This window comes from Atta colombica, unplaced genomic scaffold, assembly GCF_001594045.1.
Source record: "Atta colombica isolate Treedump-2 unplaced genomic scaffold, Acol1.0 scaffold203, whole genome shotgun sequence".
Taxonomy (NCBI): domain Eukaryota; kingdom Metazoa; phylum Arthropoda; class Insecta; order Hymenoptera; family Formicidae; genus Atta; species Atta colombica.
Window position 1 is genome coordinate 137,259 of NW_017259298.1, and position 12,823 is coordinate 150,081.

Here is a 12,823-nt window from a genome sequence, read left to right on the forward strand (position 1 = left end):
TACTTCTGCTTTACGTTCATTCACGTACTTTACTCCATTTCATCTCTTTAATTCTTTTTCCTTTAATCAATGTTGCCAGATCATTTTGAATATTTTCCCCTAACACATATTTTTTAAAAATCCCCAACAGCTAGAAATAGAAATATCCTAATTTTGGTTACATGACATTTTCCCGAAAAAAAATTAGACTGGAAAATGTTGGTACTAATGTTGGTAATAAATGTTGGTAATAAAAATCTCTAGGCATGATTTTAATTTGTATGGGTTAGCAACACTGCTGAAGTAGGAAGGGTATGGTCAACGTGATGTTGCAAACGCTTTGAAGCGTTTTTAATTGGTCAGTTTGTAAAATTCTTTCTTCTAATTGGTTCATCAAACGCTGCAAAGCATTTGTAGCGGGACTTTGACAATCCTTGTTCGATACAGAATCGTTTCTTAGGGAATAGAGAACAAGGAGTCGATTCTGTATCTTGAAACGAGGTGAAAAATACAAAAGTGAGCGAATTTACTAGAATACCGATAATGTAGTTGATCAACACTTAGTAAATTCGCTCACTTTTGTAATTTTCATCTTGTTTGAAAATACAGAATCGAGCTCGTTTTCTATTCTCTGTTCCTTTTATTGTGCGCAGCCCCTTCCGCGCTAGTGTGCAGGAGTCAAAAGTGCAAATGAATAAACCTCATGTAGCGTTAACGTGTTCTCATTCTTGATCCATTATTATCGAACAGTATAGTTTCTAAGAGTAATTCTAATTAAAGAACACAATATAGTTATTGTTACATGCGTAAAAAATCGTTTCAATGTTTTTTATATAAATAATCACATATGTCGGGTTGCGCAAAATCTGTTGAGATTTAATCTATAGCGTCCTAACCTCAACATGTTGCATGGGTATGTATTTTTATTTTAAATGTTAAGAAAATTTAAAATAATTTTATCTGTCTTAGTGTTTTATCTGCCTTAGTATTTTAGTGAAATCAATTGATTTCAATGTATCTGTACTCTTAGAATTGTAAATCTTCTGTTTTAAGGCCTATGTTTACAGTTGTGTTTCTTCTCTATTGAGGTCTTGTTATCGGCGAAACAATTCAAGACAAATCTTGAGAATCAATTCGATATTTATTATAAACTAATGTTAATGTAAAGTTTGTATTTCTTAAATTTGCGTATCACGAACAATTCATTTCAATAACCTAATATTAAGGGTGATTCATTTTAATCTTAACAGGCAAATATTTCAAAAATTATGCAATTTTATCAAAAAACATTTCAAATACGAGTGAAGAAGAAGAGAAAGGTTAAAATGAATCATCTTGTATATTATGAAAAAAATTTATCTTAATAATATTTTAACTATGTATTATAAATGTTTTATGTTTAAATTCTAAACAGAATTGTAAGGCTTGTAATATATTCTTGTAAGATTTGTAAGAATTTTTAAGTGCTTATACCTTTATATAATGTTTTTACAGACACCTTACTAACCATAAAATTGCAATAAATTGTAAATATTTACGAATAATCATATGTCTTATTATGATATGTATATATAAAATTAGAATACTAGTCGTAAGTTCTTACAAGTTTTACAAAAATACATTACAAGTCTTACGATTCTGCTTAGAATTGATGACCCATTATTTTCTGTGTTGATTGAGTATAATTTATCATGTAGATGCAAGAAATTCTATGCAGGTGGCTTGAAGCTACCTGTGCAGATTATGTCTTCGAGATACGCTGGTACATTGTCCAAGGCAGAGGCCAGAAAACGAAGGAACCAGCTTTTCGACGAAGAGAAGCGGAGGCAACGATCAGAATTGGGTAGAATTGAGAAGATAGAAGTGAAATATAAGTCGGCAGAAGAAGAGATTATAATGGCAATGAATCGAAACATTTCTACACCGTACGACTGTGCCAGGCACATTTCTGAAAGCGTTGCTAAGATGTCAGCTATTGCCTTGGTGGATAATCAAGTTTGGGACATGCACAGACCATTTACGGGTGACTGCGAATTGCAACTGACTACCATGCAAAGTCCACGGATACGGATGGTTAACTACGCCTTCTGGCGAACTTGCTCGTTTATTCTGGGCGCTGTAGCGGATTCTGCATTCAAGGACAATATAAATTTGCACTTGCACAGTTTTCCTATTCCAAATATTACCTCAGGTAGCTTCATTTATGACGTATTTATTGATCTGCCGGACTGGCAGCCAACTAATTCTGAATTATGTGCCATGTCTGCACTTTTTGTCAAATTGAAAAATCGCGAATTACTACTGGAAAGGTTGGAAGTGCCGTCTAGCATTGCATTGGATATGTTTCAGGTAGAGATGGAATAAAATTGACTTAATTTATTAATCGTGAAACACAAATTGTTAGTTGTTTCTAATCACTTTTTAACTCGTGGTCAGAACACATGTAAGTCTGATAATCCTAGGAAAAAAAATAGTGTTTTCTCTGAAAGGATTGTTGTATGTTTATAATATATATGTCAAACAAGATTTAGAAACAGTAATTCTGTTAATAATATTTTATTTGTATCTTTCAAAACAGTCTTATACTGTAGATTAAGAATATATAATTAAACTTGAAAGTTTTTTCACTTTTAGCGTAAAAAAAATATGTTCCTGTTTTGAGTTAAATTTCTGTATAGGATTTACATATATTATATTCACGCATATATTTCTTCTGGAGTATTTTTTCAACTTTCTATGTTGCTAATTTACTAATTTGCGTTTTGTAAAAGTTGAATTGTATTTCTAAAGAAGAATTTTGTTTTTTTAACACTTTATATTATCACATACAATTATATCGTTAGATCATTACGGCTGTGTCCCAAAAATTTATCGCTAGCACTGAAAATGTTATAATTTACGTGCACTATAGATTTCAGTACTGGCAATCAATTTTGGAACACAGCCTTCTTATTAAGATGTTAAAACTGGATATTGAGATATTATTTTACAAACAATTGCTATTATTTTTAGAATTACTTGATAAGTTATTTGATCATATATTTACTTTCAGGATAATCCTTTCAAATCCCAGCAGATACCCAATATTGTGAAAAACAGTAACAACGATAGAGTAACGTTGTATCGTATGGGAGACCATGTGGATATTAGCAAAGGCCCTATGGTAAGCAATAGCGGCCTGGTGGGACGCGTTACTGTATCGGCAATACACAGACTCACAGACGGATCCATGGATGGTCTATATCGCTTTCAAGGCATTGCTTTACCTAAAGGTATTCTACTTAATCATTTCGCCTACGGTATCTTGGAAAAACGCGCTAAGAAATTGAACACCATCACGTGGCAGTCTCATCGAGTGGAGGAGGAAGCGGTCAGCATAACAGCATCCGTGAATTAAAGACATTTCATTATTTAAGAAAGTTTTCTTGTAAATAAATATACATCTTTCAGTCACTTGGTTTTCAACATGTCATGTTTTTATGACCTTTTGCTGTGTTTTTACAGATTAAGCCTTCTATTCTTTGACTATATACATGTTTTTTTCACTAGATTATGACATCAGAAGCGAGAATTTTGGCGTGCAATATATAGCAAAATAAATTTATTATTTTTATCTGTAGTAAAATAGAAGGTGTTTAAAAACTTCAATATTCGAATAAAATGTGCGGACCATTTTATTTTATCTTCAGTTACATAACAATAAAAATCGGTCTAATCGCTAAATATTATTGTACATTAGATATAAGAATGTATACATAATTCACCGACATTGCAAACGGTTCTTTCGAGGATTACACACCTCCCAGGTGAAGGTATCTGGCAGTCTGTTGATCTTGGACACCGCGCATTTTACACTTAGTTTCAGGTATAATTCTTGATTCGGATTGGTACCGCAGCTATCAAGGCTGTCTGTTTTCAGATTCATCCTTGTGGCAAGCGGCGCTAATTCTGGCGAACATCTAAATTAATAAAATCACGATTGTGACAGTTTTTTATTTTATTGTATACTCGAAAAAAAATGCAAACTTTAGACACTTAATCGAGAAGCCGTTCATTGAACAATTGCTTTAATTTACTCTATTATTTTATAATAATATTATCGATATTATGTAACGATTATTATAGAACAATATTAGAAAAAAAAAATCTCATAATCATTAAGTGTGATTATTTTATAATATTATTGATAAAGCAGAGATTAAATATTATTTTAATAATATCTCTCCAATTTCAGATATTTTATTTTTCAAGTTAAAGTTGATAAAGAAGCTTTATTTTCAAGAATTTTCAGAAAAAACTTCATTTTGCGACAGTCACACAATTAAGCAAGAAGATTTTTAAACAAGTTGTTTACAGGAAAATCGGGAAGGTTTCTTTTTTTACTATTGTGATTTGTGACAAATAATTTTTTATTCTTAGTAAATTGCCTTAATTGGATTCCAATGATCAAATCGAAGCAAGGCCTATTAGTCTCCTCTTCAATTTCTCCGCCAGTGTTTCCCGCGTTACTGATCCTGGTGTATTTGAATCTATTCTCGTAAGCGTATTTGCTCATATTACCATAATAAAAGAACTGGCCCCCATATTCGCCATATCCTGAATACGTGGAAGCCGGCGGTGGTCTTCGGGATGCTAACGATGGCGCCTGAAAAGGCGGAGAATCTCAATTGAAAAAAATAAAATGCATTTTTACTATATATCAGATAAACAAATTTTTTGATAAATTAATAAACATCATCTATGTGACAGCTAATAATTATTTTGCAATGAATTATTTACAGGTTTTTAAGATGCTTTGGTAATCACTATTATTAAAATTGTTGATTAATTTAATTTAAGGTATTATTTCAGTTTTAGTTTGCGATTTTTAAAAATGTATTTGAAAAAAATTTGCGTATTAATATAGATATTATTAAGCAGTAACGATTCCCTTTGACCAAAAATAGAATTGTTTATTATTTTTTTTAATCGATTTATGAAATCTTTTGACAAATGGCTGTGTAGTAGCTTTTCAGCGACTAGTTAAGTTTTACGAACCATCGCTCGAAGAATGAGCTTGCGTTCATAATGCAGCTTATGAAACAGATGTTTGTTGTAGCTGCCAACTAAACGGCGTAATCTCAGATACATATATCGTTGCTTGTCCCGCCAGCAATACTCGTTACTTGCATTAGGCACCCGTAAGCATGTGAACCATGCGCGTCTTAAGACGTATTTGAGATGCATGCTGACCTGGAAATTAAATAGATGGATTGGACTATATTCTATATACAGGGCTCATTTTAAATGATGATCTCAAACTTCTCTTGAACAGGGCATTTTAGAGAAAAATGTTTCAGACAAAAATTTTGTGACTTCGAGGGGGACATAAAATGGTATTGATTTGACCTTAGATGGCATTGTTAAGGTCAGGACAAAGTCACTTTGACCTTCCTTTAATTAATGATAACGCCATTTAAGATTTAATTAATGGTATCATCTTATGTCATCCTCGAAATCACAAAACTTTTGTCTTAATAAAATATTTTTCTCTAAAATGCACTGTTCAAGAGAAATTTAAGTCGTTTAAAATGGGACACCCTGTACATCGCTCTTTTGCTTCAAAAGTAGACAAGCGTTTATTCCATAATTCCATATATAATATTTATCCTGGAATAATTTGGTTTTTTTAAAATTAACACAAAAAAATTAAGTTTCCTAGAAAAGAGAAAAACTGGATAGAAAATTATTAACTAATCAAAGCCATTAAAAAATTCTTAACCAATTCTGATCCAATGTCATTTTTATTTCACAAAAACTTAAAACTCCTTAAAAACTATTTTTTTTAGTTGATTCTTATTTTAATTATTTGGAGTTGTGATGATTTTGATAATTTTTTTTTAAATTAATTTATTTATAATGATTGAGCGGGTATGTTAACTTTATTCATAGTAAAAATTTGAGAATTATTTTTTTAGTTTTTTTAGTCGTGTCACATTTGAAGTAAAATAGCGATGTATATAATAGTGCAATATCCACAGACTCTGTTTTGATTTAAATTCTTATAAATCTCTTTTTTGCTTTAGATTCTCATTTAAGATTTTCATTTAAGAAATGTTTGTATAATATTAAAGAAATATCGCTATCAGTAATTTTTCTCGACTACCTTAGATAATTAAAATTTGAAAATTTAGATTGCTTTACGAGACATTTTTTTTTAGAAATTCTTAGGAATTTTGAAAATTTTGAATGTTTGAAATTCTTGACTTTAGAAAATTCCCTTAGAAATTGGAAATCTTTTCGTTTTAAAATAAAATATAAGAGAAATTGTTAAAAATAAAATTTCTTCTCTCAAATCTTAATATCTTATAAAATATCTTAATAATTTTATAAACAAAATAATTTGAGATAATAAAGTTTTATAAATGTAAAAGGAAAAAATGTATTGTTGAAAAATTCAAGATTTCACGAGATTCAATACATTCAAGAGACTTTCAAAATTAAAAAAAATTTTTAATTTTAAATAATATTTGGATTTTTGTAATATATAAATGTGCCAAAATATTCGATATGTCCTGTTCATCATTGAATATCGCATCTTCAAAAATTCTTTACCACGGGATTGTCAGTTCTTGATGAAATCCTAAAGGATAGCACCTGCCGACCTTCTTCCAGACAGTCCAGAACGTCGACTATCTTACATCCTGATACCAGCGCAGATCTATTGACGATTTGTCTTTACTGATCATTGCTTAAACGAACATGAGCGATAGCTATTCGATCGAAGATTGTTGATTCATTAATCGAACGCTGATAAGTGATATTAAATGCAATATTAAATGGTGAGATGATGAAAATAAGGAGATTACCCATTTATTTTGCGTTCAGTAACTTTTTCGAAGTGATCCATGAAATTCTCGCAAGTGCGTGTGAAGATCTGCAGGTCGATATAACTAAAGACGCGCGACTCTTGGCAAGGATTGAAGACCGTCTGCAGTAGGCAATTGAGATTATCGAGGATTCTACCGCCGTAAAAGCAGGAGATGGGTAAATCACGTGATCTATTTAACGTAAATAAAATAGGTAAGGAAGTATTGATCCTTTTTTTATACGTTTACATAAATTTAACGGAATTCTCTTTCTTAAAATTAATGCCCATTCAGCAGGAAAAAATATATTTTAAATCGGAGGAGAATATTCGAATAAATTAATTAATACATTAATATTTAACGATAAAACATTAACGATTAATGTTAAAGTTTTTTTTATCTTATATTACGGAAAAAGTCCCTTTATAAATTGTAAAAAAAAAAACCTTTCCCCATTAATATCTTTATTAAAAATGATCAAAATTTAAATTTAAAAAAAGATTTTAAAGCTTGAAATCTCTACTTTTGAATGGTTGCTATATTTTTTTAATTTATGTGAGTTTTGTAATTTTTACATATAGAAAACTACTGAAAAAAGTGAGAAATTTTCTTTGTAGGTCTGTAGCGTGCTCAACAAAATTTGAACAAATGTTTGATTATCTATCGTGAAAGCTCGAAGTTTTCTCCACAAAATTTTTTTTTTCTTTAATGTTCCTATGATTTTTTTATTTCCAAGTTACTCTGTTAAATTAAATAAAAAGGAACATTCTAACTTTATTGCACGTAATTAAGTTAAAAATTATCGTATCGCAATTAAAAATATAGATTCTTAAAGTTGAAACGTTGCTCTATCAAGTTGTATAATTGCCAATTAAAAAAAAATAGACTATATGGGTTGCTAAAAATCTTTTTGTCTTTTGTAAAAAGACTTTTTCCCCAATATATCATATGTTTTAATTTTTAGAAGTTTTAAAAAATATTTAAACTCCGGAGAGAAGATACAATATTTAGCACAAAAAATATAAAAGTGTATATTTTTAAATTATAAGGACATGGAAGAAAATATTGAATATGAGGAATTTCCTAAAGTTGAATAGCAAACAGATTTAAAAATCAATTCAATAATCTTGAATAAACTAGCGGAATTTTATAGCAACCAAATAGCAATGATCTAATATAGATCATCAGTTTGAGGTTGAAGAATTCAGAAACCTTGGATGGGTATATCGCCATGTGACTGCCTTCAGCATTCGATATTGGCAGCGAATAAGTTCCAGCGCGTTAAAAATTTTGTTGCATTCTACTAACTCCGTGTTAGTCTTTACGTTGTTCATGAGGTCTTCCGTGCGTTTTATTGCAATCTCAAGCTTGGTGCCAGCCACTAGAAATTCGCTGTTCAGTACGGTGGCAGCAATGTCGTAGCAGCGTCTATTTAACAATTAGGATCAAGAAAGAAATGAGAAAGTATCTAGACTTCTTTAGAAAATATGAAATATTTTAGGGAAAGCTGGAATTTAAAAGATTGATTTAGGATTTATAATTTTTAAGAGGAACAAGAAATTCCAAAATTTTCTTTTAAATCTGATGGTTTTGAAGTTGACAGATCTAAATGATTTAGTTTTTAACATCAAATTCTTCTTTCTATGACTTCCAATTTTGAAATTTAAAATCTCAAAGCAAAATACTGAAGTATATTTAGGATCACAGTTATGCAGTGTAATACAGAAATTACAGTATAAAATCTATCCATTAAAAAAATGTATTTTCTAAACATTTAATATTTAAATTCACAATATATTCCAAAAATTAATAGTAAATTAGGAAATTAATTAGAATAAATATATTGATGAGCGGTAAAATTCTAATAATTGTTTTCGTAATTTTTAAAACTGCCTTTAATTTTGCTAAATTGGCATTGGATCTACCTGGAGACTAAACGAACGGTGCAGGCTACGTCGTGCAATGGTAGCATCTTCAGGATGATACTGAGGATTTCCGGCGGTAAACTATCCAACGTGTATCCGACACTCTTGCATTCTTGTGCGTCCTGTCTGCATCGCGAGAATACTCTCCGCCGTTTCGCGCCCATTTGACTCCTTTTGGATTTCGTCCTTGCTCGCGATCGTGAGCAATTACAATCGATCGCGATCAATCATGAAAATTATGTGCGTCTTTGCATACCGATCACGATTGAAAAAAATTTTTTTTTTTCGGTTATAGGACAAGAATTCTCGAAATTTTGCAAGAATCTTTTGAGGAGTAAGAACTCTCTAATTTGCACGAAACAAAAGAGTCTTATATCACAATTCTCTCCTATCATTGTGGGAATAACTTCAATCTGAAGACAAGCGAGAAGCTATGGCCTATGATTGAAATGAATATACATCTTCCTAGATTCTAGATGATACAAGTCTAAAAACATGCTAATTTTATCTTTAAAGATCTTTTAAATTCTCTGTATTTCTACAAAAATTATCGTAATAACACTTACGATTTCTATTGCTGTATTGCAATATGATTAACTTAAATTTTGTCTTTAAATTATTTTTTCTTCAATTAATCATTTCTTGAATTATTTTTGTATAAACATCTCGATATTATTTTCAAAATCTGTTTTTGAAAAAAATAATTAGTATATAATATGTATTTTTTTATTAAAAAATTTATATAAAATAAATGTAAAGATCGAGGAATAAAACGAATACAAGAAGTAACTCCATTGGTTCAAGATTTATTTTTTTATATATTTCTCATAAAGTATAGAATGATAAATTGAATATAATCGGTATGATGTTCACATGATTTTGATTTGTCAATTATTAAAGTCAATTAAATTTGTGTTTATCATCCAACTTGAAAAAGTTGTCGTTTGAACATATTACTTTCTGGTCATTGAGTAACTTTGGAATACTTTAAAATAAATTTCACTTCATTACAACCTTTAGAATTCCAAAGATCCAAAAAAATTGACACTTTCAAAGATCTAAATATAAGATAGATCCAAAATTTCGATCCAAAATTTCATCTTTCAAGCAACTATTATATCGAAAGATTTAAAGTAAGAATTTAATTTTCCAAGTATTCACAGTTTCAAGGAATCCGTCTTCTAAATAATAAAAGTTCCAGGGGTCGAATCATCTAAACATCCGAAGTTCCAAAAAGCCAAAGTATAAAAGGCCCAAGGTTCCAAGGATGCAATGTTCTAATCTGGATTGATCCGAAAAAGTTTCGAGGAATTAAACTCTTACAGTTGAACATGAAGGATCCACAGTAATCTTTTTTAGACGACAAAGGCCTCTTCGACTCTTCTTATCCGCCAAAATTTACTGGCATTAACAAAGTGAATTTGGCCTGATCAATGTTTGTCTCTTCGGCCGCGCACGGCCCAATGCTATCTAATAAACTTTGTATTGCGCTCTGATTACTTGGATGCTTTCTCTTGGTATGTTCGCGACGATGCTTGAGCTCTTTGAACGTTTTACCACATTGCTCACAGGAGTACGGCCTGGCAGCCTCGTGAGATCGTAGATGACCCTCGTAGTGGCTCTTCCTGACGAATTTCTTACCGCATAGACCACAGTCATACTGAAAACGGCCTTCATGAGCGGCCACATGCGAGCTCAGAGTCCACTTGGTTTTGAAAGTCTTTGAACAGTAATCGCACCTAATCTTCGAATCGTTTTTGTCTGTCCTTCGAGGATCTTTCTTTATCAATAGCATCTCTTCCAGAAGAAAGTCGTCTTCGTTTTTCACAATTGTTGACGACTTATCTATCATCGCTTGACTCTGCAGCATATTCCTAGTATGTTCCTCTTGCTTCAAGTGATTGTTCTTTGGCATTATCTACACAAATGATTAATACATATAATTATTTATATAATTTGAGAAACAAATTATATATACAAAATATAAACATTTCGTTTTTATTGTTTCAAAAATTTATTTAATTGTTTCTGTTATCTCTAGCTCTAATTAATTAAGAATTTGTTTAAGAATTAGAAGAATAATCGAATAAATCGTACTTTGCCATGTGAGACCAGATGAGCTTTGAGTTTATCCTCATCGTTGTACCTCTTCGTACATCGCGGACAAGGATATCCGCCCTTGTTTCCTGTATCGCGCATAAGAGCGTCTTGTAAAGTTGCATCGCTCGTTGCGTTTTCGATATCGACTTTTTGTTCAGTTTGCTGCAGCTTTTCCTTGCGCATCGCGTGCCGAGCTATGTGCCGTTTCAAATCGTGCAATCTAGAAAATGCTCGTCCATATCGCATGCATGTGGGAAAAGGACAGCCTTTTCCACACGTCCTGTTCCTCGGACTGGAAAAAAAAAACACGTATTTAAAATTTTCAATCCTTTTAAATTAACTGTTAAAAACAAACCTTATTCAATGTAAGCAATTGTTTATTGAAAATTGAAAAGATAAAAGTAAAAATTGATCACTTTAAATGAAAAATGATTGAAATGGAATAGTTAAGATATTGAAGAAATTCTAAAGATCTTAATAATTTAAAGAATCTGAAAATTTGATCATTAAGAAATTTAAAAGTCAACAAAAGTGAACTTCTATACCAAAAATATCCTTATTACATCAAGAATAAAATTGTATCCGATTCAATATATGTATAACATATGTATGTTTTACTCAATATGTGTATTTTTCAGATTGAGACATCTAGAATTTACAGATTGTGAAAGAATCTATGGTAAAGTTCGCTGTTTCCTGTACCTTCGAGGAGGATTGACAATTACTGGGACTGCCCGTTTTGTATCACTGCCGTAATCCTTACTATTCTTGTCGACTTTCTGACTAGCCATTGTGGTCAGCTGTGCTGATAACGGTATCACGATGGAAATAGTTTCATTGGACCCTGGTGTGACGATAGGCCCAACATGAATCGCTGGCGGCGTTGCTAACGATATACTGCTCTCGTTGCTCCTACTCATGTCGATTTCGTCCAGGAAGAGTATTTGTTAAGGTAGAATCTGCACAATATGTTATAATTATTAATGTTGAAATCTTGTTTTTAAAATTATTATCAATACTAAATTATTCATCAAATAGGAAAAAGGAAATCCTGGTCATAGCGATCTAAGCTGGGATCTTTTTAATGCTAATTTAAAGTGAATTAATATTATTATTATTATTATTTATGGATTGTTGATCACATAAACGTGAGATATTAATTTCGAAAATAAGATAAATGGAGAAGTACGAAAGTTTAATTAAATAGAGTTTAATTAAAGAGATCGTTGCATGAACGATAATAATTTCTTAATTATTATTAAACGTTCATTCAATTAGTGAAATACATATTAGAATGATTAAAGAAACATCTATTTACAATGTAATTTGTTAAAATTGTAATTTGAATATAATTATAATTATTAATTACAAGTCAATTTGATTTCATAATTATTAAATGAAAAATATTTAGATAAAATATACATGTAGTAAAATATAAACATGTATATATATTTATTTATTGAAAATTTTAGAGATAATAAAGAATATATAAACGTGCGTGTGTGCGTTTATTGTATTATTATTAAATATTTATACACTTATTAGCGAGTTACATACTAAAACATTTTAGTAAAGACACGCTAATTGGTATAAATTCTTCGCATATCTTATTAACAAATGCTTCGTTAATTGAATTTCATGTATACAGTTTAATTTTGTTTAAGGAATTTGTTAAAGCAATAAAAATATAATACCTAACGTAACTTTGTTTATACACTATTCGAGAAATAAATATTATACAAAATATTATTACGAAAATAAATAAAAAAATATCATATGTATAAAAAAAAATACAAGTATTCTTATTTAATAAAACATGATTTTTAAATTGTTGCTCGCACTTCCGTTAAATAGAATTTATGAAAATATGAATTATCTTGTTTTCAATAACTTTAAAATAGAATACATTCTAAAAGTATGAATAATTTTGTATCTCATTTTTATTAAAATCTGTATATATATATATATATA

The 12,823-nt window shown here is 30.3% G+C and overlaps 3 protein-coding genes across 3 annotated transcripts in view; 1 reads left to right on the forward strand and 2 right to left on the reverse strand.

Moving 5' to 3' along the window:
* The first annotated feature begins 445 nt into the window (after nucleotides 1–445).
* Nucleotides 446–3,420, forward strand: LOC108687232 (39S ribosomal protein L39, mitochondrial). Its single transcript, XM_018192894.1, has 3 exons — nucleotides 446–892; nucleotides 1,677–2,328; nucleotides 3,032–3,420. The coding sequence occupies exons 1-3, from the start codon at nucleotides 882–884 to the stop codon at nucleotides 3,374–3,376; spliced, it is 1,008 nt and encodes a 335-aa protein (XP_018048383.1). The 5' UTR covers nucleotides 446–881; the 3' UTR covers nucleotides 3,377–3,420.
* A 318-nt stretch (nucleotides 3,421–3,738) lies between these two features.
* Nucleotides 3,739–8,997, reverse strand: LOC108687222. The gene is made up of 7 exons (XM_018192882.1): nucleotides 8,753–8,997; nucleotides 8,040–8,255; nucleotides 6,828–7,019; nucleotides 6,574–6,694; nucleotides 5,023–5,211; nucleotides 4,407–4,624; nucleotides 3,739–3,938 (listed from the first exon to the last, which is right to left on the reverse strand). Exons 1-7 carry the CDS (start codon nucleotides 8,914–8,916, stop codon nucleotides 3,740–3,742), a joined length of 1,299 nt encoding a protein of 432 aa, XP_018048371.1. The 5' UTR covers nucleotides 8,917–8,997; the 3' UTR covers nucleotide 3,739.
* Nucleotides 8,998–9,932: 935 nt separating this feature from the next.
* LOC108687252 (zinc finger protein 569-like) overlaps nucleotides 9,933–12,823 on the reverse strand; it is a 5,090-nt gene continuing 2,199 nt past the window's right edge. The window contains exons 2-4 of the mRNA XM_018192929.1: nucleotides 11,555–11,811; nucleotides 10,850–11,144; nucleotides 9,933–10,670 (exon numbers count right to left, since the gene is read on the reverse strand). Coding sequence (XP_018048418.1) covers nucleotides 10,137–10,670; nucleotides 10,850–11,144; nucleotides 11,555–11,772 — 1,047 coding nt within the window. The 5' untranslated portion in view covers nucleotides 11,773–11,811 and the 3' untranslated portion in view covers nucleotides 9,933–10,136. The remainder of the gene's footprint in view (nucleotides 10,671–10,849; nucleotides 11,145–11,554; nucleotides 11,812–12,823) is intronic.

Excerpts from the sequence above, each read along its gene's own strand:
- LOC108687232 (XM_018192894.1), top strand. Across the intron at positions 2,329-3,031 it reads TTGCATTGGATATGTTTCAG|GATAATCCTTTCAAATCCCA; the intron begins GTAGAGATGGAA and ends ATTTACTTTCAG.
- LOC108687222 (XM_018192882.1), bottom strand. The coding sequence starts at position 8,916 with ATGGGCGCGAAACGGCGGAGAGTATTCTCGCGATGCAGACAGGACGCA. Across the intron at positions 8,256-8,752 it reads ACCGTTCGTTTAGTCTCCAG|ACGCTGCTACGACATTGCTG; the intron begins GTAGATCCAATG and ends ATTGTTAAATAG. Across the intron at positions 6,695-6,827 it reads ACTGAACGCAAAATAAATGG|ACAAATCGTCAATAGATCTG; the intron begins GTAATCTCCTTA and ends TGATCAGTAAAG.